The sequence below is a fragment of the Apiospora marii genome, assembly GCF_038362585.1.
Source record: "Apiospora marii strain CBS 49790 chromosome Unknown utg000005l_segment0_segment0, whole genome shotgun sequence".
Taxonomy (NCBI): domain Eukaryota; kingdom Fungi; phylum Ascomycota; class Sordariomycetes; order Amphisphaeriales; family Apiosporaceae; genus Apiospora; species Apiospora marii.
Window position 1 is genome coordinate 3,014,734 of NW_027117377.1, and position 27,620 is coordinate 3,042,353.

At 52.7% G+C, this 27,620-nt stretch overlaps 11 protein-coding genes across 11 annotated transcripts; 6 read left to right on the plus strand and 5 right to left on the minus strand.

The window, feature by feature from the left end:
* Window positions 1-196: 196 nt before the first annotated feature.
* PG985_008850 (uncharacterized protein) lies at window positions 197-895 on the plus strand (the record flags this gene model as incomplete). Its single annotated transcript, XM_066828618.1, has 1 exon — window positions 197-895. One exon carries the CDS (start codon window positions 197-199, stop codon window positions 893-895), a length of 699 nt encoding a protein of 232 aa, XP_066683530.1.
* A 707-nt stretch (window positions 896-1,602) lies between these two features.
* PG985_008851 (frataxin- mitochondrial) lies at window positions 1,603-2,269 on the plus strand (the record flags this gene model as incomplete). The annotated part of the gene is made up of 2 exons (XM_066828619.1): window positions 1,603-1,929; window positions 2,015-2,269. The coding sequence occupies 2 exons, from the start codon at window positions 1,603-1,605 to the stop codon at window positions 2,267-2,269; spliced, it is 582 nt and encodes a 193-aa protein (XP_066683531.1).
* A 3,140-nt stretch (window positions 2,270-5,409) lies between these two features.
* PG985_008852 (uncharacterized protein) lies at window positions 5,410-7,522 on the plus strand (the record flags this gene model as incomplete). The annotated part of the gene is made up of 2 exons (XM_066828620.1): window positions 5,410-5,591; window positions 5,659-7,522. 2 exons carry the CDS (start codon window positions 5,410-5,412, stop codon window positions 7,520-7,522), a joined length of 2,046 nt encoding a protein of 681 aa, XP_066683532.1.
* Window positions 7,523-8,198: 676 nt separating this feature from the next.
* On the plus strand, window positions 8,199-10,298 carry PG985_008853 (amino acid transporter; the record flags this gene model as incomplete). The annotated part of the gene is made up of 6 exons (XM_066828621.1): window positions 8,199-8,363; window positions 8,492-8,562; window positions 8,672-8,785; window positions 8,848-8,930; window positions 9,017-9,783; window positions 9,858-10,298. Coding segments are annotated over 6 exons (1,641 nt in total), but the record flags the coding sequence as incomplete, so codon positions are not given.
* Window positions 10,299-10,710: 412 nt separating this feature from the next.
* PG985_008854 (uncharacterized protein) lies at window positions 10,711-12,257 on the minus strand (the record flags this gene model as incomplete). Its single annotated transcript, XM_066828622.1, has 4 exons — window positions 10,711-11,083; window positions 11,153-11,307; window positions 11,875-12,118; window positions 12,160-12,257. 4 exons carry the CDS (start codon window positions 12,255-12,257, stop codon window positions 10,711-10,713), a joined length of 870 nt encoding a protein of 289 aa, XP_066683534.1.
* A 482-nt stretch (window positions 12,258-12,739) lies between these two features.
* Window positions 12,740-13,316, minus strand: PG985_008855 (uncharacterized protein; the record flags this gene model as incomplete). The annotated part of the gene is made up of 2 exons (XM_066828623.1): window positions 12,740-12,992; window positions 13,222-13,316. 2 exons carry the CDS (start codon window positions 13,314-13,316, stop codon window positions 12,740-12,742), a joined length of 348 nt encoding a protein of 115 aa, XP_066683535.1.
* Window positions 13,317-15,251: 1,935 nt separating this feature from the next.
* Window positions 15,252-15,989, minus strand: PG985_008856 (uncharacterized protein; the record flags this gene model as incomplete). The annotated part of the gene is made up of 1 exon (XM_066828624.1): window positions 15,252-15,989. The coding sequence occupies one exon, from the start codon at window positions 15,987-15,989 to the stop codon at window positions 15,252-15,254; it is 738 nt and encodes a 245-aa protein (XP_066683536.1).
* A 1,524-nt stretch (window positions 15,990-17,513) lies between these two features.
* On the minus strand, window positions 17,514-17,702 carry PG985_008857 (uncharacterized protein; the record flags this gene model as incomplete). The annotated part of the gene is made up of 1 exon (XM_066828625.1): window positions 17,514-17,702. The coding sequence occupies one exon, from the start codon at window positions 17,700-17,702 to the stop codon at window positions 17,514-17,516; it is 189 nt and encodes a 62-aa protein (XP_066683537.1).
* Window positions 17,703-18,213: 511 nt separating this feature from the next.
* Window positions 18,214-19,346, minus strand: PG985_008858 (uncharacterized protein; the record flags this gene model as incomplete). The annotated part of the gene is made up of 3 exons (XM_066828626.1): window positions 18,214-18,695; window positions 18,789-18,994; window positions 19,078-19,346. 3 exons carry the CDS (start codon window positions 19,344-19,346, stop codon window positions 18,214-18,216), a joined length of 957 nt encoding a protein of 318 aa, XP_066683538.1.
* Window positions 19,347-21,325: 1,979 nt separating this feature from the next.
* PG985_008859 (uncharacterized protein) lies at window positions 21,326-23,315 on the plus strand (the record flags this gene model as incomplete). The annotated part of the gene is made up of 5 exons (XM_066828627.1): window positions 21,326-21,539; window positions 21,622-21,818; window positions 21,905-22,118; window positions 22,234-23,054; window positions 23,187-23,315. 5 exons carry the CDS (start codon window positions 21,326-21,328, stop codon window positions 23,313-23,315), a joined length of 1,575 nt encoding a protein of 524 aa, XP_066683539.1.
* A 3,463-nt stretch (window positions 23,316-26,778) lies between these two features.
* On the plus strand, window positions 26,779-27,071 carry PG985_008860 (uncharacterized protein; the record flags this gene model as incomplete). The annotated part of the gene is made up of 2 exons (XM_066828628.1): window positions 26,779-26,903; window positions 26,954-27,071. The coding sequence occupies 2 exons, from the start codon at window positions 26,779-26,781 to the stop codon at window positions 27,069-27,071; spliced, it is 243 nt and encodes an 80-aa protein (XP_066683540.1).
* Between the last annotated feature and the right edge of the window lie 549 nt (window positions 27,072-27,620).

Below are 27,620 nucleotides of genomic sequence, written 5' to 3' on the forward strand. Positions count from 1 at the left end.
GAAATCCCCGGAATCTCTGGAATCCCCAGGCCCTATTGCGGCTTTGGTACAACCTGAAATACTCCATTGGATGTCTCCTTCCGCGGCGGCGACACCATCTCTCATTCCACGCCAGATATGGCAGATACTGTTGCCAATGCCTGAACGCGTGTACGCAAAAGGTATTTGGGAGGCACATGATCACTCGTGGCTGCATATGAATCCCGACTACACTTACACCAGAATCGGCGCAGAAGGTGCCTCGGACTTCATCAGCGAGCATTTCCCCGGCCGGTCAGACATACTCGAGACGTTTAGGGCTATGCAGAACCCAGCAATGAAATCTGACTTCCTACGCTACCTACTTCTTCTTGCCGACGGCGGAATCTACACCGACACGGATACGACTGCCGTGAGACCGATCAACGAATGGGTACCGGATCGATACAGAGACAGCGCAAAGGTACTGGTTGGGATTGAGTGGGACGTACGAGACGAGGAAGACCAGAAATGGTTCGTCTACCCCATACAGTTCGCCCAATGGACCTTTGCTGCTACTCCCCATCACCCAATCATGGAGGACTTGGTAAACTCCGTGCTCCGCGGCATGGAATACTATACGGCAAAATACCGAACCACGATCGACATGCTAGACTTGAGCAGCCAGGAAATTGTCGATACCACGGGCCCTACGGTGTGGACAAGAGCCGTCTGGCGTCACATGCAAGCACAGGAGCCGTCCTTGACCGACATGCGGAACCTCTCCTTTTTGCAAGAGCCGACCTTGTACGGAGACGTGCTCCTGTTTCCCATCAACAGCTTCGGATCCGGCCAGGCGCACTCTGGCAGCTCGAGTTCCACTGAGGATGCTCTCGTCAGACATCACTGGCAAGGTTCTTGGAGAACCGATGAATAATTTGGGTCTTGTTGTGTTGGAGTCGGAGGGTGCGTATTTGGGATTATAGGGGTACGGCGTTACAAGACAATGGCTCCCAGTAAGAACACGGCGAGTGATTGGAGGCGAGTGATTGGAGATGACGGAGGAACCTCATGCTTGCCTTGCTGTGTGTGCTTATAACATCAATAGTCTAATATGATTAATGTTCACTGACATCAATAGCACAACATGCAGCCGCCCATTAATAAACCAAACAACATTGAAGTGACGGCCAAATTGATCGGATACCTGGTATTCGGGGGCTGAAGGATTGAGGAGAATCCAGTCTGGATGGCCTGGGGTACGGGCTGACGGGGTACCTTGATCTTTATTTCAATAGGGACTTAGGGAAGGAGCTTGGGCCCATGCTGATAGGTAGCGGTAGCGGGGAAGTGGCGGGCGGGCAGGCGTGTGCCTGACAGCTTCGGGGCGCTAAAACAATTGTTGAATGGAGCTTCGTGGGGAGCTTCCCACCTGACGCAATTGTCAAATGCAAACATCATTCTGCGGTTCACAACATCTGCATCAATCACGCGAGGCGTATGAATTGACACAACCCTTCACTTAACAAGGGAGACCAAGCAGTAAAACATAGACTCCCCATTTCTACAACCTCACTGCCTGTTTTTGGGTTTCTCGGAACCCTTAAATCAATTCCTTCCACAAAACACCACAACTTTGTCACAATGACCCGATCAAGCTTCGGCAGACTCGGCCGCCTCGCGGGCCGTACACTTCAGGGCCGCATGGCTGGTGCAGGCGCCAGCACACGATTCTTGCTGCCTCAGAAGGCGCGTATGGCATTCAATTCCGCGACGCCTGTCTCGCGAGCCCTGTTTTCCACGACGTCACGAACCGCGAAGCCCCTCTCCCCGGAGGAGCTGAAGACCGCCAAGCCCGACGACCTCACCGACGCAGAGTACCACGAGCTGTCCGACGAGTATCTCGAAGTCCTACTTGCGCATCTGGAGGAGAGACAGGACAAGTCTGACGACATCGATGTCGAGTACAGCGTGAGTATTCTCCCATGCGCCCCTACAGCTGTTGTTTCCCGCGTGGGCTTGAAGAGTACGACTAACGACCTGCCTGCCAATTTAGTCTGGTGTGATGACCATCAAGACCAAGCACGGCGACTATGTCATCAACAAGCAGCCTCCGAACAAGCAGATCTGGTTGTCTTCGCCCCTGACGGGCCCGAGACGCTACGACTGGGTGGTCGTTAGTGAAGACCAAAGCTCCAAGCAAGACACCGCTGTCGGTGCTTGGGTGTACCTCCGTGACGGATCGTCGCTGACCGAACTGCTTCGCCAAGAGATCGATGTTGAGATCGATCCCTACGGGCAGGTGGAATAGAGATCCAAGAGGCACTGGAGTATGTGAAGGAGTATACAAGGGCGAGACGCCGCAAACAACCGTACGATGAGCGGTGTCTCGGAATACTCTTTTACCGGTTGACGTGTATAATAGCATCTCTTGCTTTTTTTAAGGAGTACTGAAGGGAAACGGCAGGGATAACACTTGGCAGATGCGTTTACAGGCATATGGGTTGGGGTGATTGAACAACAATGGACTGATGTCCTTGCAAGCGTATGAATAGGTGTGTGTATTGAACCATTTTAGCGAAACCCATCAAAAGACAAACATTACTCGAGACGCCTTATGCCATGCCGTTCAACTTCGACCGGCGAAGTACAATACATACAGTGAGAAGACCGACAGCGCAGAGGGTGTTGAGCCAGGCCACAGACTTCACTCAACATCCGTCACCCTATCGGCCAGTGCTTGACCTCTTTGAATCCCGAGCCCCGGAATCCCTTTTCTTTGAAGATTTCGAGGGCCTGCTCAACTCGCCAGTTACCCAGAACCTCTCCATGGTATCGGTGTGGTTGGCGTATCCTGAGAGCTTGTCGTGGCGTGGCACCCGATTCAGAGCTTCACGAAAGGCCGAGCTGCTTTTGGAGCTTGAGTTACCTCGGGGTCAGCAATGATGTATGATGCGGGTTGCAGGGCGATAGACCCGGGACGTGGTTTGAGGTCTTACCTGGAATGCCCGTTGCTGGAACTCGATCGGTTCATGGTGTCTGCTGTACTGATGCTGTGCTGTTGCTGTATCTACGTATTTGGCCCAAGCGACGACTGGACAGGTTGGCAATGCAGTGTTTGGTGATTTATATCTGGATGTTGATATTGGACTGGTTATCGTGAAGAGGTACAAGGTAAAACTGTTGGAATTGCTTGTCTATTAAGATGATTTTCTCAACGAATCGCTTCATCGTGAACACCAGTCGACCTTTAACTCTCTTTATATACAGGACTTATAGGGGTACCATGGCCCTCGAATCACGAGGTACATAGATAGTAAAATGGAAAAATTGAAGAGTCATTTGTCCTGGACTTGAAACGTGATGGCTTGACTGAGGTTTATGGAGAGGGAAGAAGCGAATAGCTCCTGTCCCGAAATTCTGCATCATCAATAGCGCGGCGCCGGAATCTACGCGTAAGTGTATATTGCAGTGCGCAGCGGTTACACCTTATCGTGGATGACTTAGTCTTTCTAGTTTTGATCAAGGCCTGTTGAGAGCATTTTGAGCACTGGTGCCACGTCAGTTGGTCATTCCTTCGCGCTCACCACCCTAATCTGGAACTACGACGTCAAAAGATAGCCTATACGACTGTTCCCTATGGCCCTTAGTCTTCCGTGACGGAGAGAGGTTCGAGAACCTAATTCCCCAAGTAGCCAACCGGATGTCGGAAGTGGTACCTTGCATGTCGGGGGTCGTTCCTGGATTAGGGTGATGATCAAATCCCGGGGACATCAACAGCGCCGGTGGCGAATTTGGATATGGAAAATCCACTTGCAGATAGACAGACAGACATGGCGCCAGCTTCCGAAACTATTTGACTAAAATGAAGATTATGAACAGTCGTATGATTAGGTATATTTTCCTTTCTTTTTTTCTTCCACCCTTTCTCCTCACAATTGTGTACTTTTTTTGACAATTTGATGACGAAGGGGGAGCAAACAATTGCTTTGAGAGTCGGGATGATTGCCCGGCCCCAAATCAATCCAACCAATGCGGATCCCGGAGTGGCAATGACTTGAAGGGCCCGCTTGCTCCGCCGCCCTACTGTGGCCGGACGTCGTTGAATAAGGTACGAGCGCTTGCTTCGTCTGGTTGCAACACCAAGATCACAAGAGGAATGCATCCAGTATGAATGAGGCCCAATCAAGCGTTATTGTGAGCCAGTGGGCAGAGAGAGTGGGAGGAAATGGAAAGTGTAAAAGAACCACCCTGCATCAAATCGGCTTGACTGCCTACCTACACCCCGGTTTACCATGCACAGTCCCGGACCAAGTCGTGATGAACGCGACCGGCAACCGTCAGAGCTATGCTAGTGAACGCTGAGCTGGCAAATACTTGGCATGGCATCGACAACATGAAGCGATTTTGATCACTTTCGAAGCAACAAAAGTTCGGTGAGACAGACCGGCGTCGAACACCCTACTGTATGCTCTAGGTAGCAGTGCTCGCTGCCTGGTTGCCTGGTTGCCTGGTTGCCTGGTTGCCTTATTGCACTAACACCCCATCCATCACCCTATTAAGTCCGGGATGGAAGCCAGATCGACATATCTGGAAATCTTCTAGAGTACTTGGTTTTTACACATTGCCGGGTCTGACGCTTCGAGGCATACAAGGCAGATGTACACAGCCCATTGTGCCTTTATTCTGGCCAGTCACGATCTGGAGGATCTTGGACCATTTCTCACAGCCCCAATGCTTCGCATACTCAGCCCCACCACCCACCACGACCCGACCCACGGCAGAGCGAAACAATGACATCGATGAAGAAGCTTTGATTGATCGAGTACCGAAGACTTCCTTTGCGACATGGGATACGGGTTAAGACGATTCACTTTTTGAAGTCAAACATAGAACACTATGTGTTACTTGCCTTCAGATCGGACTAGGACCACCAGCACATAGGGTGGTGATATATCCACGATAGAGCATTTGGTATGGATCTTAGGGTGAAAGGCATGGGGGTCAATTCATTGCATCTGCAAGCAGGTTGGAGTGAGACGGCTGACTGGTTGCGGCCTCCGTTCCTGGTCTCCCGGGTTGGGCGAAGTCGAGTCCAGGTTCGTTGTACATCCATTGCGGCTCTGGGAAGCACATCGACCAACAGTTACCCCTCCCTCACCCTTCAGCAAGCGGCCACCCATCCAACCCATGTGCGGGTATGGCTGACCAGCTCACTCGCGACCCTCTCTCACACACACTATCAGACACACATCCTTCAAACATAACATAAGCGCCAGCCTCGCCCGGAAATGGCTGACAGAATTCCCTTCACATCTCCCGCACGCGGTTACGGTTGAATTGTGAACTTTTGAGCGATCAATTGCTCGTTTTTAAAACACCGACCCCTCTAGATCTGCCTGTTTGGGACATCTCGTCTTGGTGCATCCTCACTTATACAACCTGGTATTCATGGATCCCATGTCGGCGGTATCACCTGCAACAAGCTCCGCGACGAATCGTACCAATCGAGGCGGCCGACCGAAGGAATGGACAGATCCACGGGCTCGTAGGCTTGCGCGGCTTTACGTTTTCACTAGCCTCAAGGTCGAGCAAATACTCGACCTTATAACAGACGAGGTCTTCACTCCAGGGTTGGTGCTTGTTTCGTTCAATCGTAATACCCACTTGAGTTTGCAGTGCAACTTATACTCTTTTTAGCAAGGAGGCAGCCAGTAAACACCTGAACAAATTGCTCGGCAAGGATCCTCGATGGATTCGACCCAAAGACGTCGATGAGCAACGAGAGCGTATCGATGGCCTCAAGAAAAGCGACCGAGCGAGAGGGAGTCGGAAGCACCGCTGCCACTCAGACGACCAACACAAAGTCCAGCATGGTACTACTCTTCAGGATGGCTACTATTCACAGGTGAAGGCCGAGTCGGTTGATGGCGCAACAATTACGGCGTCGTCTGCACCTTCACTTGACGAAGGAAGAAGCGAGCAGCACGACCTATACAATTGGAATGGCCCGGATAGCATGCAGACCGTCACCTTCTTCAACAGCTACAACAACGCATCACGCAGCTCATTAAGTCGATTATTATTCAAGAGCCCCACCCGCCAGGGAACCAACTTCACCACGTCTACCGATTTCAGCAACTGCAGCAGTCGGGACGCGTACCATTCAATGCGAGAGAAACTCGAAGCCGACCCCAAGTACGATCGTTCCGACTACAAGGACATCTTCCGCGTTCTCAAACGCTATACCCTCTCCGCTGATGCTACCAGCCAAAAATCCCAATCAAGCTCGCCTGTTAATCAGCGACCATACGCCCAGGAAGACCATCTGGATTTGAATCACACTCTTCCCAGCGATTTCTTGGATGTCGTGCCTCTTCTGCAAGAGGAGATCCTCGATATCACGTCCTGGTCCGACCCATATGGCAACACAAGATTCCACCAGCTAGCCGCAGCTGAGTGGTGCGAGACGAGACTCGTTGGATTCGTTCAAGAGGCTTCGCATGATCCGCGTTATCGAGCTACCTTGGCTGCAACCAACACCGCCGGACAGACCTTACTTCACGCCCTTCACAGCAACTGGTTCGGCAACGAAATAGAGTTGAACAAGCTTATCACTGCCCTGAGGCAGGTTCAATTTGATTTCTACATGACTGATGTCTATGGCCGTTCCTTCTTCCACATTCTTCGGCAGCACAAGCTTGGATCTGAGCGGATGAGAAGCATAACCCAACCGTTTGATCTGAATACCCTCAACCGACGTGACGCCTTTGGAATTCGTCCAATGATTGTGCGTGCCTCCACAGTAACTTCGCTCCAGGAGACACCCGCACGTTTAACCATACCACCAACGGATGCCACTCAGGCCAAGGTGGCTCAAGAAGCTCATTTTCTCAAGATAATCAACCAAATACTAGTCAGCAACAACAAGCATACGGTAGAGGACCCCCAGGGCCGTAACGGACTCCATTGCCTGGCGGAAGTGAAGCTGGGAGTAGGTGCAGCCCAAGGACAAGTCCCACCCAATCGCTCAGCCAAGCGCAAGATTGACTCGAACGACGAGCCTGACAACGTGGTATATCCGTTGAGCAAACGCGGCGAATTTCTCGAGACCTTGCTGGCTGCCAAAACGGATGTGAACCACTACAGCAACAACGGCGATACCGTTCTTATGGCGTTCATCATCCATACCCAGGACGATAACGAACACGATGATTTGAAGTTGATCATCAAACGGCTTATTGATGCGGGCGCGAAGCTGGAGGCACGCAACCGGAATGGCGAGACTGCTTTGCAGGTTGCGGCGAGACTCGGGCGCAAGTTCATCGTCAAGGTCCTGCTCGAACACGGCGCCAATATCCACGTCCGGAACCATGAGCGAGTCAGCATCCTGGAAGACCTCGATCGGCACGTGCAAGTTACTGAAGACGAACCCGACTTGTACGCACGTCTGGAGGCTACGCGGGCGATGTTTACTGGACGCTTCGTGAAGACCCGGCCGAGGAGCCGCTCCGAGCAGTCGCCCTCTCGTGAACAAGAATGGGGCGTTCGACATGGCTTATGACCTTCCTTTTAATTCGGGCGTTTTTTCTCTTTGCTTGACATGGTGTTTAGGATTGCCCCTGGGTGTACGCGCGCCTCCTAGAAATGTGCTTGATATCATTCGAGCCTGGTTCCGTCTTATATCTTCTTGTTTCAATTGCCCCTCATTCATGGCTTGTATATATACTCCGACTCTTGGTTTGATTTTCATGACACATATTTCAAGGATACCCTTTGGCGTACCAGCAGGTTTTGGCGTTGGCGGGGTTGTATATAAAAGGCAAGACATGTTGGGCGTGGATGAGTACTTACGGGAAGTTTGAATGCAAATTGCCTACCCTACCTCATTTGCCATATTTATTGACTGCAACTATTTGCTATATATATAAACCTTGAACTTCGAACCTGAACCTGGCTTCTTGTTCACGATAAGAGGCATATGCGACTCCTCCATGGTTGCCCTATTCCTTGTCAGATATCTCCAAGAATGCGCTAAGGTCTTGAAGGCCGACGCAGAGATTGGATGGCATAGCTGCATACTTCGTTTATTATAGCTGTGCAAGGTGACACAGCGTCCAAGTCAAACAGTCGGTCGTGCGACCCCGCTTGCTTTGATATGAACTTCGTCGCAATTGTTACCTTGTTCCATTATCTTTCTGTACGGTTTTTCATCTCCAGCCTGCTTAAAAGCCCCATAGTACGCCCCGGAGGATATGTACGGCAAATTCGGTATTCACCATACTGAAGGGGAGCGTTCTGCCCTCCAGGCGGCGACCAGGAACGACGAGAAGCAGGATGAGAAGTTCGGTACACAACACGATCAGACGGACATGCACCGTCTCAATAAAGCACAACAACTTCGGGTGAGAGAAATTTCCGTCGTTCCCTTTTTTTCGTGTGATTTTGAGAACCTGGAAGGGTCACCTTCGAGTTGTTAGAGAGCCTGATCGCTGACTGAAGGCCATTGACCGTCCCGGGGCGTGTCCCATAGCGCAACTTCCGCTTCGTTTCCATTGTTGGGTATGCCGTCATCATTGGCAGCAGCTGGGAGTTCGCTCTCATGTCAGTTCATTCTTCATAGGTGTCTCTTCTGTTTGGTGAAAGTTATGAGCATAGGAGGCATTAGCCAAAGAGGGCGCTAACACATACGTGCTGCTGACCCAATCATCAGAGTAGCGGGTATCTCAACTCTGAATGGAGGTCCCGCTGGTGCCATTTGGATGTTCTTCGTCACTTGTGTTGGCTTGATGCTGAGTACACTTTCCATGGCTGAGATGGCGTCCATGTGAGTGTCTTTTACAGAACTAAGCGGAGCATAAGTTAGTGACCACAGGCGCTAAATTGTAGGGCTCCTACTTCAGGGGGACAGTATCACTGGGTATCCGAGTTCGCGCCGCAGCGGCACCAGAAGTTTCTGAGCTACATGGTCGGTACGTTTTACAGACTGGTGAACAATACATAAGGACGTACCCCTGCGACTGGCTAACATGTTGACGTGGCTGATATGTACACATAGGCTGGGTCAGCGCCCTCGGTTGGCAAACCGCATTGGTCGTGACCGCATACACCGCATCGCAGCAGTTCGAGGCCCTCATCGCCCTGAACGTGCCGTCGTCGTACCGCATCCAGGGCTGGCACGGCACCCTCTTAAGCATTGCCGTCACCATCTTCGCCATTATCTTCAACACGGCGATGGCGCGCAAATTGCCGCTGTTTGAGGTGCTTGTGGGCGTACTGAACGTGCTGGGCTTCGCGGCCTTCCTGACGGTATTGTGGAGCATGGCGCCGCCGCAAGATGCCGCCAACGACAACGACAACAACACCCGTAGGAAAAACGAAGCTTGGACCGAGTTCCAGGACAACGCCGGCTGGGGAAACGTGGGCCTCGCCACCCTCGTGGGCATCCTGGGCCCCTCGGTGACGCTAATCGGCGCCGACTCGGCCTGCCACCTGTCCGAGGAGGTCCGGGACGCCTCGTGGGTGCTGCCGCGGTCCATGGTGGTGACGGCGGCCATCAACTACACCGTCGGCTTCGTCATGACCGTGACCGTCATGATGACGGTGGGCGACCACGCCAGCGAGCTGCTCGACTCTCGGATGGGTCAGGTCTACGTCCAGGTCCTCCTGAATGTGACGCAGAGCCGGCTGGGCACGTCGGTATTGACGGCGCTCATGGCGGTTTTGTTATTGTTCTGTGCTGTGAACGGCGTGACAACGTCGTCGCGGCAGCTCTTCGCGTTCGCGAGAGATAATGGGCTGCCATGCTCGAGATGGCTCGCTACTGTAAGTTGAGTCATTCACACTCGACCAGGGTACGACAGGGGCAACGTTTACTGAAAATCGAATTTGGATGTTAGGTTCCGGCCGATAGGGACATCCCCCTGAATGCCGTAATGACGACTCTGGCCATTACGGCTCTCTTGTCCCTGATCATCATAGGCTCGAGCATCGCCTTCAATGTCATCGCCGCCATCGGGCAGGTCGGCCTGTACACCTCCTACATCATCACGCTCGGCGCCATCATCGCCAGGAGGTTCTCGAGGCGGCGGGGCCCACTGCCGCGGTCACGCTTCGACCTGGGCCGGGCGGGCTTGCCGATCAATCTCGGGGCCCTTGCCTTCCTCATGGTTATGTTTCCTTTCCTGTTCTTCCCGTCGGCTCCCAACCCTTCTCCGGCCGAGATGAACTGGTCCTGTCTTGTCTACAGTGTCGTGGTTGTATTTACCATGATGTACTACTTCTTCAAGGGACGGCACGTCTATCAAGGTCCTGTGGAATATGTGCGCAAGGATATTTGACGGATCTCTTTCTTTCATGAAAAGACTTAAATCAGGGGCTGCATTGAGCCAAGCGATAATGGGGTGGGTTGAGCTATTTGTTCAGGGGTAGTAGTGGACTAAGGCTAGCAGACAACCACACCCAGACCTCGAACATAGCGCTCTAAAAGCCCAATGCATGTGTTCTCGTGAGTGACTTTGTTCTGAATGTCTCTTCTCGGTATCTCAATATACTTCAGGGGCCTTAGGCGAGAGACCGCATCCTTCTCTTAAACTACTGGTAGTGGAGGGCTTTCGCGGGAGTAAGTATCCAAATCCTCAAGACTACCATCCGCTAGAAACTGATACATGTCAATGCTGCAGGTGCTTATAATTCAAAGCATATTCCGTTATAACACTAGATCAGCACTCCACTCTTCATTACCGATCTCTCCTACCATGTCAAGCGATCGACAATCCACCTTTCCGGGTTCGCCGGATTGCTGTCGTACGCACTCCGTAACATGCGCCGTAAGGCAGAGTTCCGTATGGTTTGGCTATTAGTCGGACATATCTTGAATTTTCCCGCAACATATGACCGGGTCTCTTGAGAATTACCGGCGACTGACTCCGGGCCACCGGCAGCTGTTCTCGGCCGGGCCGCCGACGTCGCTTCATCGGCCTCGCGCAGCGTACGGAAGATGCAGAAGGACAAGGCCGGGAAGAGCGTGGGATGGCCGCCATCGAGGATGTCGGGGCGGTCAGGTGGGACCAGGTCGGGCGTGTGTTCGATGTGGTTCATAAGCCAGACGGCGATGGCGACGCAGCTGATCTGGGAGAATCGGGGATCCATTCACTGGTGGGTCGTGGCCTTCATGTTTCTCAGCGAGTTGTACTGGACGTGTCGTATGGTCGCCGGCGGCACCGCCGGGAACGCGTTGGCCACTCCGTAGGAATAGGGGCGGATGTTGGCCCAGAACGTCTGGATATCCGCGAGCCGCTGTGGGCCGTTGGCATCACGCCAAGGGTCATGAAAGTAGATGATGTCGTTCTGTGCAAGTGTGTGTACAGAGTAAGTTACAAGAACTCCAGCCGGCGTACCGTAAGGGGCCAAGCAAATAATTAGATATACGAGCATATCCATGTAAAGCTCTGGTCAATGCTCTTGTGGGCTTGGCTGAGTTGGAGCAGAACTCACCTTACGATCCCAAACCGACATGGTGAATACCTCATTACGACCTGAACCTGCCCAATCATGTCTATGAATCCAGCACAACAGGCGGTAATGTTTATGATTTGGCAAATAACGCCACCGATTTTGCGTCAGTGTCACTGAAGGCCAGGGCCCATTGAGGTCCCGCATAATATGGCCAGCTGGTTTGCCATTTGTCAGCAGGGCCGCACTCCTTAGCCGCGCCCAATTGTACCCGGCCGGCGGATTGTGAGGAACTAGAATCGTCGAGCTCGTGCCTTTGTAGTGAAATAAGGCCCACTGTGACATTTATCGAAGATAAACAAGGGGGTTTCAGCCAGAAGGCCTGCTTTGGAGATCAACAAGATCACCTACTCAGGGATCATGCTCAATGCGTGTAGAGAAACGGAGCACAAGGGCACTCACAGGCTGGCACTCGCGACTTCGGGCGTGTAGGTTGTAGGCATTGAGCGCCTCCGAAATGCTGCTTTCCATCAAGTAGTTGGTGAAACCGAGGGTGAAATCAGGAAAGGCGTTCAGGACCGCAAGGAACTTCTTCATCCTGTCGTACTGGGGCTTGGTAAGACTGGCTTTCCTAGTAGTTCCTTGACGAACTTCCAGCCTAGTAAAGGGGTGTGGAGCTGCCTGCGACACGATGAGTGTGAGGAGACTTAACCAATACGCAGCACCTGAAAATGATTCTCGACTCACCCAATAGGGAATGGCCTAAGGATAAGGGCACCGTTGCCCATTCCAAACCGGCACGGGGTACGGCGGGTATGGTGGATTGGGAACAAATGGCTGTACATTGTTACCTTGTTGAAATGGGAACAGTTGGGGGTTAACAGCATTCGGCGGGTTGTTAGCCATACTGACGACACTCAGGAACTAATACTCCAATGATCATTTTGACAGAAAATGTATTAAGTAACACTTTCGGTCGTATGTTGACCTAACGCACTGTAAGATACATTGCACAATGACGACTGAGTTTCCGCAAACAGCCACGACAAGGTCATGGAGTTACCGGCCTGTCACGACAAAGGGGTTCCTTACAATGCCACCGTGACAGCACTCCATGGTGTTGTTGCCAATCGCTAGATGAATGTTTGAGTTGTTTGTTATTTATTAACTGATAGGCGTGTGAGCTCTGTAGTAAATCTATTGTCAGTCGATTGCTTCAGATAGGCAATGTAAAAGTCTGGCTTGGAAGGGGAAACAGAAGAAAGACTGACAGTATTTTACATGGCGAGACCCCCTCGCCGCAATTATCAATCATCCTCCATACTTGCTAATCGACATGTTGACTGTCAGCTTGGTACACCGGGAGCTTCTCAACCAATGCGACTAAAACGGCAGCCATGCGCTCGCGGGACTGCGGCTCAGTCGTCTGCGTGCGAAACGCCAGCGCGGGGCGCAGATTGCCATCGTGAAGGCTGGCCTGGGGGCTCAAGTAACGCTGAATGCTGTAGTTACGGTCGTGGACAACTTCGATTTCGGGCCGCTCTTGGGGGGTGCTTGACTGCTCCAGCTCACTACAGCAGCTAAAACAGAAAACGATCGACACATTAATTGGTATAGTTCTTGTGGTTCGTCAACTCCGTCTCTATCAAGGGCTTCCTGCATTGAGAAAAGTCCAGTGAGAAGATTTTGGTTGATGAATAAGTAAGTACGGATCAATTGGACATCGAGCATCAAGATTCCCATGTGGTGAGGATGGGATTTGGGCTGATTTCTGCATGACCGACCATGGGGATTTGATCAAAGTCATACTTATCAAGATAGCAGACCGCGGCACAGGTGCAGTTGGCAGTGGTAGCGGCAGGGGTAGGCCCAACCTGGTTGGTTTTAGCGTCCTGGGCCGCCATCAGAGCTGCTTTTGGCGGGCTTTATTAGTGTTCCAACACGGCGGGGTGGACGCTGGTTGGTGCGCTGTAAGCATCCGTTCAGGGGGGCGTTGGGCTTAGAGGCAGGTACTGTACTGGTTGTAGTGCAGTATGACTCGGGAATTATCACAAAACAAGCAGTATAGATGATGCTGAACTTGATGAGACAGACTGCGGAATAAACGATCGATTCAGGTTTCGATGAGCATGGAAATTAAAATCTACGTAGATCGGGCCAACGAGACCAAGTCTGCTCTCCTCCGGGTTTATATGCCGCCCTCTGCAGGTGCAAATCGACACCAGATCAGACACATGCTCCCTGCAAGGCCTTTCTTCCTGGCGCCTCATCTCAGCTCGCCAATCGATGCAACTTCGGCGGCAATGATGTCACGGGCGTTCTGCCGATTCCTTGAATTCGTTGGCATTTCTCACAATTGCTTACTTTTTATCTCGAAGGTCAGGCCCAGAGCGTTCTTCGGAAGCAAGGAAGGCATCAATCATGGTGAGTCTGCCTATCTTGACGGCGCCGAGCACGTCTCTGTGTGCCGATCCCCCACGTTCCTGCCGGCACCGGAACACATCTCTGGTCCATAAAATCTACCGTTCTCGTATTTTAGCTACGGCATCCGTAGGAAAATGCTTACATTGCCCGGCTGCGTGTTGTCAAAATGGCCTGATTCACGGCACAGTCACTGGCCAGCCGACTTCATGGCGGCCCTACGTATCCATTCGAGGGTCACGCTTTCACCCAAACATTTCCTGTTAGAGTGATAGATCTGCAAAGTATTGACAGCTGCCGAAGGAGATATTGAGAGGTGGAAACAAGCTGTGGTATGAGCCAACCCTCGCTGGCCTTGGGTGGTTAGGCAGACTGCTTTTTGTTACTGATTCTTCTTCACCGAACATTATGACGTCGATTTTGAGTCTCAAAATCCATAGCAACATGAAGGCACGATTAAGAGATGACGTACATCTGCCATTGGGAGAAACCAATCGTAACATTACGCGCCCTCCCGTTTCCCAAATCCTGATGCCAGGATAAAAAGACGGGGTCTAGAAGCTCTAGGCCTGAGCCGAACCCAACAATATGGTGGCAGTGCTGGCTCTGCCTCTGGTTTGCGCGCAGTCGCTCTCTTGTGTTGTTGATTGAAGCCGTTGAAAGAAATGATGTCACAATCGATTGTCTGGTGTGAGATATATCCAAGTGAAAAATGCTTTCTAATATGTGTATTCATCAGCCATCATCCCGTAAACGTAGGTAAACAATAATTGGGAGGAAGTAGACTTGAGGGGTGATCACATGGCAAAGTCATTTCCGATTGAGAACGTAGCGAATCTGATCCCCAAATCCAGGGCTCACTGGACCCTGACAGGGTCCTGCCAACCCTGCCGCAAGACTAACAGCTTCGCCAATCACAGGCAGATCTACCCGAACCCAACCCGTCAATACCCCGACACTTCAGATGCCAGTGAATACGTCATACCCATGAGAAGGTCTTGCCTTGCAACCTCATGGAATTGAAGCGAAAGAAATGCGACTCAGACAGATCCAGATTACCTGTTGCTGGCTGCATCTTTGGATATGCCAAGCCGCTGCCATGCTTATCAGCAATACCCCGAAGCAAGCGCGTGCTGTCCGGCATCGCTTTGCTGACGCGCTTGTACACCGAAATTTGGTGCCTAAATCAGTCAATTAATTTTACCATTTCACTAGTAGGTACCTGTTGGGTTGCGCAGTCACAGAAGGCGAGGCACAGATCGTTGAAATTTGTATGAGCTTAAATATCAACGCTCAAAATCGCTTATTTCATTTAGTTTGCTAGTTTCCCCCCAGGAACAGTACTAAAGTTTGTTGACAATTTCCCATATTCCGACCTCGAGTGGTTTCGACCCCTCGAGCTTCTTAGCGCACGACCTTTAGCGGCCGGGGATGCGGAGGTTCTGGCCAGGGTAGATCATGTCCGGGTTGGAGATGCCGTTGTGGCGGGCGAGCTCCTCCCACGAGCAGCCGTAGCGCTCGCCGAGCATGCGGAGGGTGTCGCCCGACTGGACGGTCACCGTGGACTCGCCGCGGGACTCGTGGTGACGCGAGTGGCGGCTGGAAGATCGCGAGCGCGAGCGGCTGTGGTGGTGGTGGTGGTGACGGTGGCGGCTGCCCGACCGGGATCGGGAGCGGCTGCGGCTCCTGCGCTCCTCGCGGCGCCGGCGCTCTTCCTCTTCCCGACGCTTCTCCTCCTCCTTCTTCTCGTGGTGCTCCTCCTTCCAGTCGCCGATGGCGTCCTGGCCCTTGTGGCCGGCGAAGGCGCCAATCAGGGCGCCGGCGACGGTGGCGACCTTGCCGCCGCCCATCTTGTTGGCACCGAAGCCGCCGGCAGCAGCGCCGGCCATGCCGCCCATGAGTCCTCTCTCGCCATCGCCGCCCTCACCGCCGGGTCCTCCAGAGCCGGGCGGGCCGCCGTAGCCGCCTTGCTGGTGTTGAGATGCAGGGTTGTTGTAAAATGATGAGGCCTCGCCGCCGCCGCCGCCCTGGTAACCGCCCTGCGGCTGTCCGTAGCCACCCTGTTGGCCGTAGCCCTGTTGGCCGTAGCCTCCCTGTTGGCCGTAGCCTTGCTGGCCATAGCCGCCGCCTTGGTTGTTGTCACCGTAGTAGCTCATGGTGAATGATGTTGTGTAATGAAGGTGTGTCTGTAAGTTGTAGAGGAAGGAGAATGTGGAAACTCTTGCAAGTCCTGAATAAGTAGACTTTGAATTAGGAAGGGACGAAAGCTCACGTCCTTTTAATATTCAGGCCACGTCCCCCGAGTTTACGAGAGGTCGGCAAGCTGGAGCCCTCAGCCTCCCTTGGGGTTGTGTGGCTCAGCTCGCCATCGAATAGTTGTACGGTCTCGCCGGCTATAAAATGCCGGAGACAGTGGGTCTGATGGCGGGCCAGGCCCCTTGAAACCCAATCGGGCTCAGCGAACTAGAGCTTCTGGTGGCGGCTATCGCCCTTAGCCCGGCCTTGGCAAAGGGTCCTGAGAGGCTCCAGCCTCAAACCTACCCCTGGCTGCCACGCAAGCCTGTTTCCGGATTCGTAGCTCGGATGACGCCCTTGGGCTGGCAGTGTTCTGATCAGCCTGCATTCTGGCCTGCAAGGTGGCAGGTTTGCGCGCCCGGGACAACGGGGTCGGAATGGGTTGGAAGGGAAAAGTTGGAACACTCTGACAACTCAACTCTCGTATAACACAGAACGCTGTGACACTATGACACCATCAATCGCAGCAGACACGGGGACACGTTGCGTTGACCGCTATCTGCACTGTTCTGTTCTTGTTTGGTTTTATGGCCCGATCTCCGGAGCAAGCGCGGGCCAAGCAGATTAGCTCAACTCGCTGTGCTGTGGCGCGATCTGCGACAAACAGCGGCAAGTCGTGTGTTTGGTGACTTCAACAACGTCCAACAGTACCCAATACCTTCGTTTTTGACATGTCAAATCGACAAGGTTTGGGTTGCCAGACGGCGCGTGCGCCTGCATCTATGGAAACTGTAAGTAGCCAACCTACTACTACATATGGCAAGTGCCAATGTCATTCTGTCAATCCAGGTTGGGTTGGGGATATCCTTATCGCTCCTTCTCTACTTTTGTACGATCATGCTCGCGAGTCAACCCCGACTTCTTAAACTTTGAGGCTTGACGGATTGGAGGCCCTGCTCCAGGTTGCCTGTTGACAATATGATCGCCGTTCACTGAAAATGGACCGTACAATCTTCTCTTGCCTGCATCAACTCACAGTTCTCGCCACAGGCAAAGACACAGGCGAAGCCCAATAGTCTGATACATATGTATGTGATTCCTCTTCCGGCTACGTGGGCAACCAAGTGAACGGCAAACGCTAAAGTAAGCGGTGTAGTTTTGGTGGCTCGGATACAGATCAAAAATGTCCCTTCACGTGGAAACGAGGCTTGTTCTGGTCGGTCCACGATGGACACCCCATTTCTCATTCTTTAACGTGGCAGGGAGGGAGGGGCCCGCATGCTCGGACCCCTCCGGGCCCTCGGGCGCGGCGCGGCCGCCTGCACACGCGCATCATCAACGAGCGGGCTGCATTGCTCACGCGGCACGATATGAAAAAGAGCTTCCTCGTCTGCGCAAACTCATGGATGATTTGTACTCGCTGTACTTGTGCATCCCGACGGCGTTCACTCGAGAGCTGAGATGTGCACGGAATCAAAGGAGCTCGCCTCACTGAGCTTGCAACCACTGGGCGTCGCCAGAACCCGGTCCGGACCGGCATCTTCTCCACCGTCATCCACGGGAACCTGATCCATTCTAGTGACTTCGCGGTTGAAGCACTCGATATGCATGATACGGTCGTCCACGCTAGGCATGGAAACCCGAGATCTGCAAGGAATGGCCAATCGTTCCATTGCAACGCAGAATTGAACGTCTCTTACGAAATTGGTGACCGTAGCTGAGTGGATCAGCTTCAACTGCTATCCTCTGTGTTTAACCACACGTTCAAAGCCAAAACGTAGCTGGCCGTCGTGTATGTCACTAACATCAACACCATTTCAGTCATGGTTAACTCCGGTATCGAGCCTCCTCAAGAATACAGCCAGGGCTGGGCCATCGCCGCCACAGTGCCTCATTCGAAGCTTCATATCATGCCGGCTGCTTGAGGGCCAATCCTAACCCAGCCTTTGCTGCCGGTCGCCGGATCTTCTAACTTCTTCACCTATGTGAGATGAGTCATATTTCAAACGAGGTTATTGCTTCTTCCGCGATGGACTCATAGTAAAAGTGCAAGAGCTAGGAATTCAATTACTACTGAGAAAACTGTTTGCGCAACATCCAAATTTATACATACAAGCCCTGTCGCGTCCTCTCCAGTTGCTCCTTTCACTCCAGCCTCTCCTTCAGCGCCGCCGCGATCAATGTCATGATCATCTGGGGCGTCGGCCCGCCCCGCAAGGGCTCGAGCGCCGCCGGGTCGTGCAGCTGGCCATGAGCACGAAAGATGGCAACGTCGCGCCCGGCTTGCTGGAGCCGCTCCCCCATGGCCTCGGCCTCGTCGCGCAGGACGTCGGCGGAGCTGGTGACGATGAGGGACGGAGCGAACTTGTTGGCCACGGCGTCGGACATGTTCGTAGACGGGCTGGCAAGCTCCGAGGCGCGGTCCACGGTACCCGCGGGGGCGTACTCGTCGACGAACCGCCGCATCAGCGCTATGGTCAGGAAGGGGCCGTCCCAGAACTCGAAGCCGCTGGGCGTGGGTTGTTTGTGGAGGTAGTCGAGGGTGGCCATGGGGCTGATGAAGACGTTGTAGGGCACGGGCAGGCCTTTCTGCTGCGCCATGACGTTCATGTTGTAGATGAGGATGCCTGGACGGAAGTGTCGCCGGGTGATCAGCAGATGACAAGAGAAAGGGTCTTGGGGTATGAGCAACGATGACAACGTATGGGCTTATGACTTACCTCCGGCGCTGTCCCCAATCAGGGCGAACTTGTCGGGGATGAGATTATGGCACGACCCGTTATGAGCCATCCACTCGAGGACCTCGAAGCATTGTTCCTGCTGTGCGGGCCACTTTGCTTCGGGTGCCAGCGTGTACTCGGGGAAGACAACAGCATAGCCGGTGCGTAGGACGAGTTCAGTCACCATGCCGTCATACATAGACATGCTGAACAAATGGCACAAACTGGTTAATATAACCAAATATCCAAGCTACTTGTTTGAAGAGGGAGAGTTTGTTGCTCAACTTACCTTCCTACCATGAAGCCGCCTCCGTGGACGTACAAGATGTAGGGAAGCGGGCCCTTGGCCCCTGTCGGCGTATAGATCCATGTTTCTGTCCCGCGCGCTGCCGGTGTCGTGATCTTGTTCCGGTCCACCCCGGGCAGCTGTTCGTGCTCGTTCAACTTCGCTAATGCCTCGCGTACTTCTTCCACGGGGAGTTGGTCCAAGCCGGGCATCGTCGCCGTCAAATCGGCGAAGGCTTGGTTTTGGGGGTCGAGGTAAGCTTGGCCCGTCATGGTGTCTGGTTGCAGAATAATCTCGATGAATTGTTAAATGCGGTGAATGTTGGGTTGTGGGACAGTATGGTTTGGGTTGTACAATGTTGCTCCTGTTCGAGTTGTGCAGTATGAATATACATATATCAGTTTGTCGCCCCTGTCTAAGCCACGGGAAAATCTATCGCAACGACAGTACGGCGCTCTACATCGGGCTTATGCCTAGAGTTAGTCAGCTCGTCCAGAAGTAAGACGTGTGACAATAGATTTTACAACCGAATGGAGGTTGAGTGAGCAAAGAATCCTAGCAAAGGATCCTAGCAAAGAATCCTTCGAGGTAATCTGCTGACATTTAAGTGCGGCCAAGATATTGGGACATGTAGTCCTACCTACGGTAAGAAAGAAAAGAAAAGGGAAAATGAAATTATATTGTCAAGCACATATGACAATACAACTGCCGGGGAGCCTTGTCATGAATTGAAAAAAAAAAAAAAAATATTCCCGGGACAGAAAATGAGCCTATCCGATCACAGGGTCGCCCCGATGGTTGGTTACACGCTGACAATCATACACGATGCTTACAAAGCTGCACATGATAGCCCCTGTCGCCGGTTGACTCACATGGCATTGAGCTGAAGCCGGAAGAAGGAACATTTCTCAAGCACAGAACGGGATACTATATGAGGGAGGTCCACCAGGCTATGCGTGCTTGGCTTGTTGGATTAGACTGCAGCCTCGGACAAACTCTTGCCTCCCAACCTATAGCAACCGATGAGAGTCGAGGCGTGACATTCCATATTGTTTGCCGATGATGACTGCCACTCGTTCGAGGTCGTGGTGGAGGAGCGATGTTGGATTGTGTGATGGAGCCTCAAAAGCAAACAAGATATATGTGATAGTCACTATCACGTCTAGAGATACTACGCGCGAGCTAAAAGTTCCCAATGCAGTTGGGGGCGGTATCCGAATATGCATGTACCCACTCACGTCCCGTCACGTCGACCCCCGTCGCAACATTCGATGTATTCAGGCGGCACTCCCGATCCGCCCACAAAAATTGCAGGCGTTCATTAGCTGATCTTGCTACGCTTGCTACGCTTGCTACCAAATAATATGCCGTGTCGATTCTCCTGTGGGGGCTGCAGGGCTGAAGCGGGTTCGATATTTTAGCTCTGCATTTCCCGCCGGGGTATTGCTTTTGCCAGGGTAAGACACTGCGAGGAGAGTGGGTTGCCAAGACGGAATGCTGAGGGGAACCACCTCGCCCGCCAATCAGTCAACCGAGACAGAGAGCCTCGGTCCTTATCGTGCTTTGTGTTATATGAGTCTTACCAACCGGCCTCGGGGTATTTTCGGAGGGTCTATCAGGAGATATGTAACTTGAGGAAGGATAGAAGGAATGTAAGATGATACCCACGTGCTGGCTACTGGATGAGTAATATCATCCATTCATAGCCCCATTGGCATCAGACTTCATATGCAATATACATTTGGGTCAATGTCACATTGAACCTGATACGTAGAGGTTTCCACGAGCCCGTTGCTTCTCCTTGACATGCATGCAGCTCTCCGCATGCTGTCCCACATCACTATGACGATACTATGTTGTGCAAATCTACGTGTCGACGAGAGGACTCTTCTTGGCCGAGACATGCAGTGCGCAAACTAGGTTAAGATCTGCCTTGTGCTATGCTGCCGAGCTGTATCTCGGGATCTGGTTCCCCAAGCTCTGTTGGGAAGCTGTTGATAGACATGGAGTATAAGAGGGTTGTCTCCGGGGAGAGGAGAGAGGGGTGAGGGGAAATCTCCAAGCGATTCGCCAAAAGGGGCTCTGGTATGTTGCATTGCTGCCGTATTGCCGTATCTTCAGGAGAACCGAGCAAAAACAAAAAGTCTCGTATGAACGTTTGAAAGTAGCTGGTCTTTCGCCAAATTCGTCCCTTTGATGTTACATTTCAAACTCGACTGAGAATAGGTCCTACAACAGCAATATTTTCGCAATGTTCGCCGATCTACTCCCTACAAACCGGGACACATGGCCCATCTTGGCAGCCGTGGTGTTGCTAGCCATTGTGGGCTCCAGACTGAGAGCCTACATCAAGCTCAGGCACATTCCAGGCCCGAAATGGACGGGGGTATCAGACATCCCTCACATTCGAGCCTTTCTGAGCGAGAGATGCTGTAGCTGGTACACCGAGGTTAGCGAGACACACGGTAGGTGACGAAAGGGGTGTGGTTTTCACTTGCTGCACCCTACAAGTGTGATATATGTACTAACTATACGAACGCTTTTCAGGGCCTATCGCCCGGGTCGGGCCCAACACGGTCCTGACGTCTTCGGCCGAGTTCTGGGAGTCGGTCAATGTGAAGCCGGGCTACAAGCGGTCCAAGTGGTTCTACAACGCGGCCCGGTTCGACTGGCGCCGGGACAACTGTTTCACCATGATCGACGTGGAGCAGCATGACGCCAGGAGAAAGAAGATGGCACCCGGGGTAAGCCACATCTTTTACTTTCCCCTTTTCTGACTACTCCTCCCCCTTTAAACCAAACATTTAGGCTAAACTTCTTTCCAATCAAGTACTCTGGCCGAGAAAACCTCGAGCTTGAACGCGATGTCGACAAGTGCGTCGCCAAGATGGTCCATCTTATTAGCTCCTACGCCGACAAGCAAGGAAACAACACCTTTGATCTCGCCAACAAGCTCCAGTTTCTGACCCTGGACGTCATCGGGCTCGTTGGATTTGGCAAGTCGTTTGGATTGCTGGATGTGGACGCCGATCCACATGAGTTTGGTAGGTAATATGTGAACAGCAACGATTGCCCCCTTTTTGTAGAATTTTGTGTTCATCTGTCTTTCCTGAAAGCAACGGATGGATGGCCTTGTATTAACCTTATCTCTGTCGGTAGTTCGCTCCACCGAGGATGGCCTCCGCCGCATCAACAAGCTGATGGCCCTGGGCCTGAGCTGGACAAACCGCGTCCCCTTCCTGGGTCCATCGGCGGAGCCCGATGCCGAGAAGGCGACGGGGTTCGACAAGATGTTGACCATCAGCTCGGACATTGTCGGGGAGCGGGAGAGGGTGTTCCGGAAGAACCTGCAGCAGGAGTCCGACAGCAGCAAAACAAAGGAGCGGGCCGACATGCTGGCGTCCTTTATGCGCAACGGCCTGTTTGGTGACGAGCTCAAGACCGAGTCGCTGCTGCAGATCGTCGCCGGGTCCGACACCACGGCCGGGGCGCTGCGGGGGACCATGCTCTACCTCATGTCGCACCCGCGCGTGTACCGCGCCCTACAGGAAGAGATCGACGCCGCCGTCCGCGACGGCAAGGTGCCCGGCGAGGATGTCATCTCGTACGCGCAGACCAAGTCGCTGCCGTACCTGCAGGCCGTCGTGCGCGAGGGGATTCGCATCTTCCCGCCGCTGACGGACCCGTTCGCGCGCGACGTGCAGCCGGGCGGGGACACGGTCATGATTGACGGCCAGGAGGTGTTCCTCCCGGGCGGCGTCAGCGTGATCCCGAGCTGGACCGCCATGCATCGGGACCGGAAGCTGTACGGCGCCGACGCGGACCTGTTCCGGCCGGAGCGCTGGCTCGAGAGCGAGGAGCCCGACGCCGACCGGCTGCGGGCCATGCGGCGCACCAACGACCTCATGTTCGGGCATGGCAAGTACACCTGCCTGGGCAAGCCGGTGGCTCTGATCGAGATACACAAGACTATTTTCGAGGTAAGGATATTCCGAGTGGGCCCACTCACTCTACCCCCTTTTTCTTTCTCCATATGAACTCGTTCTCGGGTTTCTTGTTATCTGCTGAAGAATCAAATACAATTGCTAATTCTGGGTACAACTGCTGTGCAGCTGATGCGGCATTTTGAATGGGGTCTTGTCAACCCGCTCAAGCCGTGGAATGCTGCTAGCCTCATGGGGCTATGGTCTATCAAACACATGCACGTCCAGGCTGCCAGACGAGTACCGTCCGGAGCCTAAGTGAGCCGTAGGAAGACAAAATGCTGCTGGTTGTAAACAGGCCCAGGAACCACCCAAACATGCTCGTCGTATTTGATAGCGGTGCCAAGACAGATGTGGATATTTAGGAAAGTGGTAAAGGGGGAAAGAGGAAAGGGGTAAAGGGGGAAAGGGGAAAGGGGAAAGGGGAAAGGGAAAAGGGGGGATGGAGGAGATTAGTAGTATCGCATTGACCAAGAGTTTGTGTCATGTAAATCAGACCTACTTCCTGGCTAGAATCAAATGAGGTTTCCTGTCTTTATAGCCTTGCTGTGTAGGGAAGAATAGTGTATCAGCGGGCAGCTTATTGGTCCTTTTCACATTACCCCTTTTCTCACAGTTCTCGCCCGAAAAGAACAGCGGAGGCGTGCAATCCGTAATTTTCAAATTCAATTTTGCGAGTATTCAACGCTCATATGCCACACATATGACGCGGAGCGACCGAGAGCAAACAGGTAGTCGTGAACAAGAGGGAGCCCAGAACACAATTGAGAGTGAGGATGGTTCCGAATTTCAGGGGTTTGATGAGGTTTGTATTGTCTTCTATAAATTTCCACCATTTTCGTCCTTGCAAGAATATCCGCCCAGGTGGTGCTGGAAGCCTGGCTTCACGGCTCCTTGGCCTCCGCTCTTGAGTGTTTTCATAATCACAACCAAGAACTTGATGGGGTTTCATAGCGGCAAGTCAGACGAACGCTTACCTCCCGCTTCAAAAGGAGGACGATCAAGGTCGCCAAGAAAACATCGAGTTGATGGCAACGGGAGACGGGAAGGAGAGAAAAAGACGAGACGGCAAGGAAGGCTTGTATTTCGGCAATAATCACCTTAGTAAGCCTGCGGGTAATCTTTGGCTATTCTATTGCTTGGCTCCAATCTCACGAACAAACACGGGCAGAGTCTTGGTGTTTTGTTCGTTTATCTCAGTATTTGGAAGAACATTTCAAGTCTGCAACAATCACCACCTCCTGCTACCCCCTATCTACATGCATTGCAGACACGAAGAGGAGTGATGCCTCTTCACAAATTCCTTTGGGCCTTCGCGTTTGAGATTTTGGTCCGAACCGTTTGCGTTTGCCAAGCAGAACGTGTTTGGGTTGTACACACGTTTTATATATTATCTCGCATGTGGCACTCAGCAAGACAGACGAATTGGTAAGCAAAGCAGATGACCATTCCTTGCGCCGATCAACAGAATCCCCACTCTCTCTGAGACTCGATCCAAACTCACCAAGCAGCACTCTACACATCAAGCCGGCCCCAAGAGCGACCCTCTTACTCCCTCACAAAGCAAATGCCGACCAGCCGCTTGGTGGACTGACTGGTTTTCATCGTCGATGGGCCATTTGTGGGCATCTCCATCAACATGAAGACGATATATGATCTGCTGTCGTGTGCATTCTTGGCCGTTATAACAGGGCCGATATAACCTGCTAAAATTATCCGCCGTATCCACTGCGTGAGTCGTGACGTTTGTACGGCAAATGGTCTAGAAGCACTGGACTAGATGAAGCGACTCATGAAACCGGTGCACGGTAGATTAAAAGGGTTCTGTCAACGTCGCATGATGGCCGTGGTCGGGTGCTAGTGAGAGCCGCCCCGGTGGGCTAGCAATTCCATATACTTAGCCCCCTGTGGAGACCAGACTAATAACTTAATCTAGTACTACTGCTAGCCAGGGGACATCAGCACCGGCAGAGAGGGTAGTACATGTAAGGCTTATCCTGAGAATCCGGGGGGGGTCAGATAAGAGAAAAAGATGGCCGCCGGAACGCCCATCCTCTGCCTCTCATTTGCTCGGCTGGTTGGGTCATCTAACTCCGGCCAAGTCGAGCGTTTGGGCTAAATCGTCTAACGCTGCCTCGTCCAATCTCGACGGGCGCCGTTGCGAGACGAGGCGCTGGCTGCACACTGCACAGTGCACGTCCATCCGTCGTGGGTTGATTTGATCGAACCTTCCTCCACAAGTTTGGCCCTAGTGTCTTGCCTCTGTTTTATTGAAGCTAGCTAGCAACACCATCAACATCAGTCCCCAATCTTCGCAATCACGGGGAAACAGACACACAAAAATGTTCAGGGTAGAAGAGATGAAGATATGCAGATGATCAGTGTCACGTAAACACGGGATCGATCGCGGAGAACGTCATGACGACACAATAGCGCCAAGCTGACATCAGAGTCCCGCAATGTTACGACGAATTTGAGACGGGACGACGGCTGCGCCTCAGACGCGCTGGTTGATGGGATGAGCAGAAAACCTGCCATGCCATGGCATCTTGGTCTGCGTCAGCAGCTAATCAGTTCGATGGAGGGTTCTGAGTGACAGCAGTCTGAAGCGCCGGGAGTGGAGGGAAGCCGTCGTGAGTTGTAGGGGACCAAGCTCGTTCTTGTCTGCCCACCCCACACACGACTTGTCACCCACATGCAACGTGGTATTTGTGATGTAGCCGTCCCACGTCTGGGCCAGTTTAGTCTGGTGACGGGCTCTTGCGACTCGGCTGATTTGTGACTTAGCGTCTCCGCCGGACTTGCTGTTCCTGGCGGCCGAGTCATGGAGAAAGAGACGGGCAGACGGGGAACGACTGGTATTCCCATCCCACTAAGAGATATCACTACTACTGCAGATCCAGGCCACGCCAAAAATAAAATGAGGAAACAAACTTTCCATGAGCAGGAACCATTGAGGGCATCCAGCCACTGACCGGTCTTGCCTAACAAACGACAAAACCGCGCCTTGCAATGCGGCAATGCCACCATTGCGGGAAATCTATTAGACTTTGGGCCCGGCATGACGCTACAGATGACTGCGGCCCTGTTTTCAGGGGGCAGTGATTCTTTTTGCGAGCTGGCTATGCGAGAGCCATGCGAGAGCCATACCCCTGGTTGGCGATGGGAGGAAGGGTGCATCCCCGCAAATCTCCCTGGCCCATGTTTCATCCAGCCCGTCGTCTCCCTTAAAGTTCGAACCAAACCCTAGGCTGCTAGTGACCTCAGGGCTAGGGTCATGCCGGTTCAACTGCCCGGTGCATAGCTGCATACCAAGCCCGGCGATCCAGCCCCTTGGCCTCCGGCAACGCCATATGGTCTCAATGCTAGGGAACTGTGGGCGCATCTTACTGCTATGCTATGTGAAAACGTGGATTGCACTGCCCAAAACATAAATACCAACCCTCCCGTCGAGCTTTGGATAGACTCTTCTTTTGCTCCTCAGCACCCAGCTCCCAACTCATACTCTCTCTATCTTTCCTTTTCTGAAGCTTTCAAATCTCCTTTTTCTTTTCCCGATTTTCCTTTTGCTGCTCTCCTCGCACCCCAGCAACCGCTATAAGTCTTATACTCCTTACTTCACCCGTACGGCCAAAAAAGACTTTCTCGCAAACAGACGTCTTCTGTTTCCCTGTTTCAACCTTTCCAAACAAAAGACTCGTCGCCTCTTTCATCCTTCAAGATGCCTCGCTCTCGCAACGACAGTGCCTCCAGCGTCAGCAGCGTTGGCAGCCAGGTCTCCTTCCAGCTGCCGACTGAGCTCTCCGTCCGGGACCCCATTGTCCGCCGCGCTACGCCGTTCCCCTTGTAAGTATATATATCTTGGCAACTTCTTGAAAACACCCTGTCACAACAAGCAAGCTGACCAATATTCTTCGCAGCAAACATCAGAGATCCGAGTCTCGGGAACAGACCCGGATGGAGCAGTGGCCCACCGTCCTGGCCAGCTTCCCGCCGATTAGCAGCCGCAAGTAGAGTCTCTCCGGCACTACTGTGCGGACCACCAGGAGACGGAAGCAGGCCATAGACACACACGGATGTCCTTTTCGATTCTTGCTCCGCCCTAGAGGCCCGTTCTTTTACCTCTTTCTTCATTCCTCTCTGGGAGACTTGTTACTTCTCTTCTTGCCCTGGAGGACACACACATACACACCTTCACTTCATATACATCCATACTATACCCCTTTAAAAGGGGGCTTCACGATCACTATCACGACCTCTAACGACACGAGTCAATATCGTTATCCAGCACCATCACCAGAGCGGTAAACATCCAAGCAAAACCCTATGCACATATGCTTCTCAGATGGATCTACGACACGAGACTTTCTCGCGATGGTGGACTTCATGCTCCACACCCATTGCAGGGGGGGATGGACATGAAAATGACGCTCTTTTTTCTTTCTTTTCTCTTCTCTTCTTCCTCTTCTTCAATGACTTTCAAACCACCCACATAAACAAGAGCGCACCTCTGCCTCTGTTTCTTCTTTTTCCCTTTCTTCTCACATGGCAACAATTCTATTC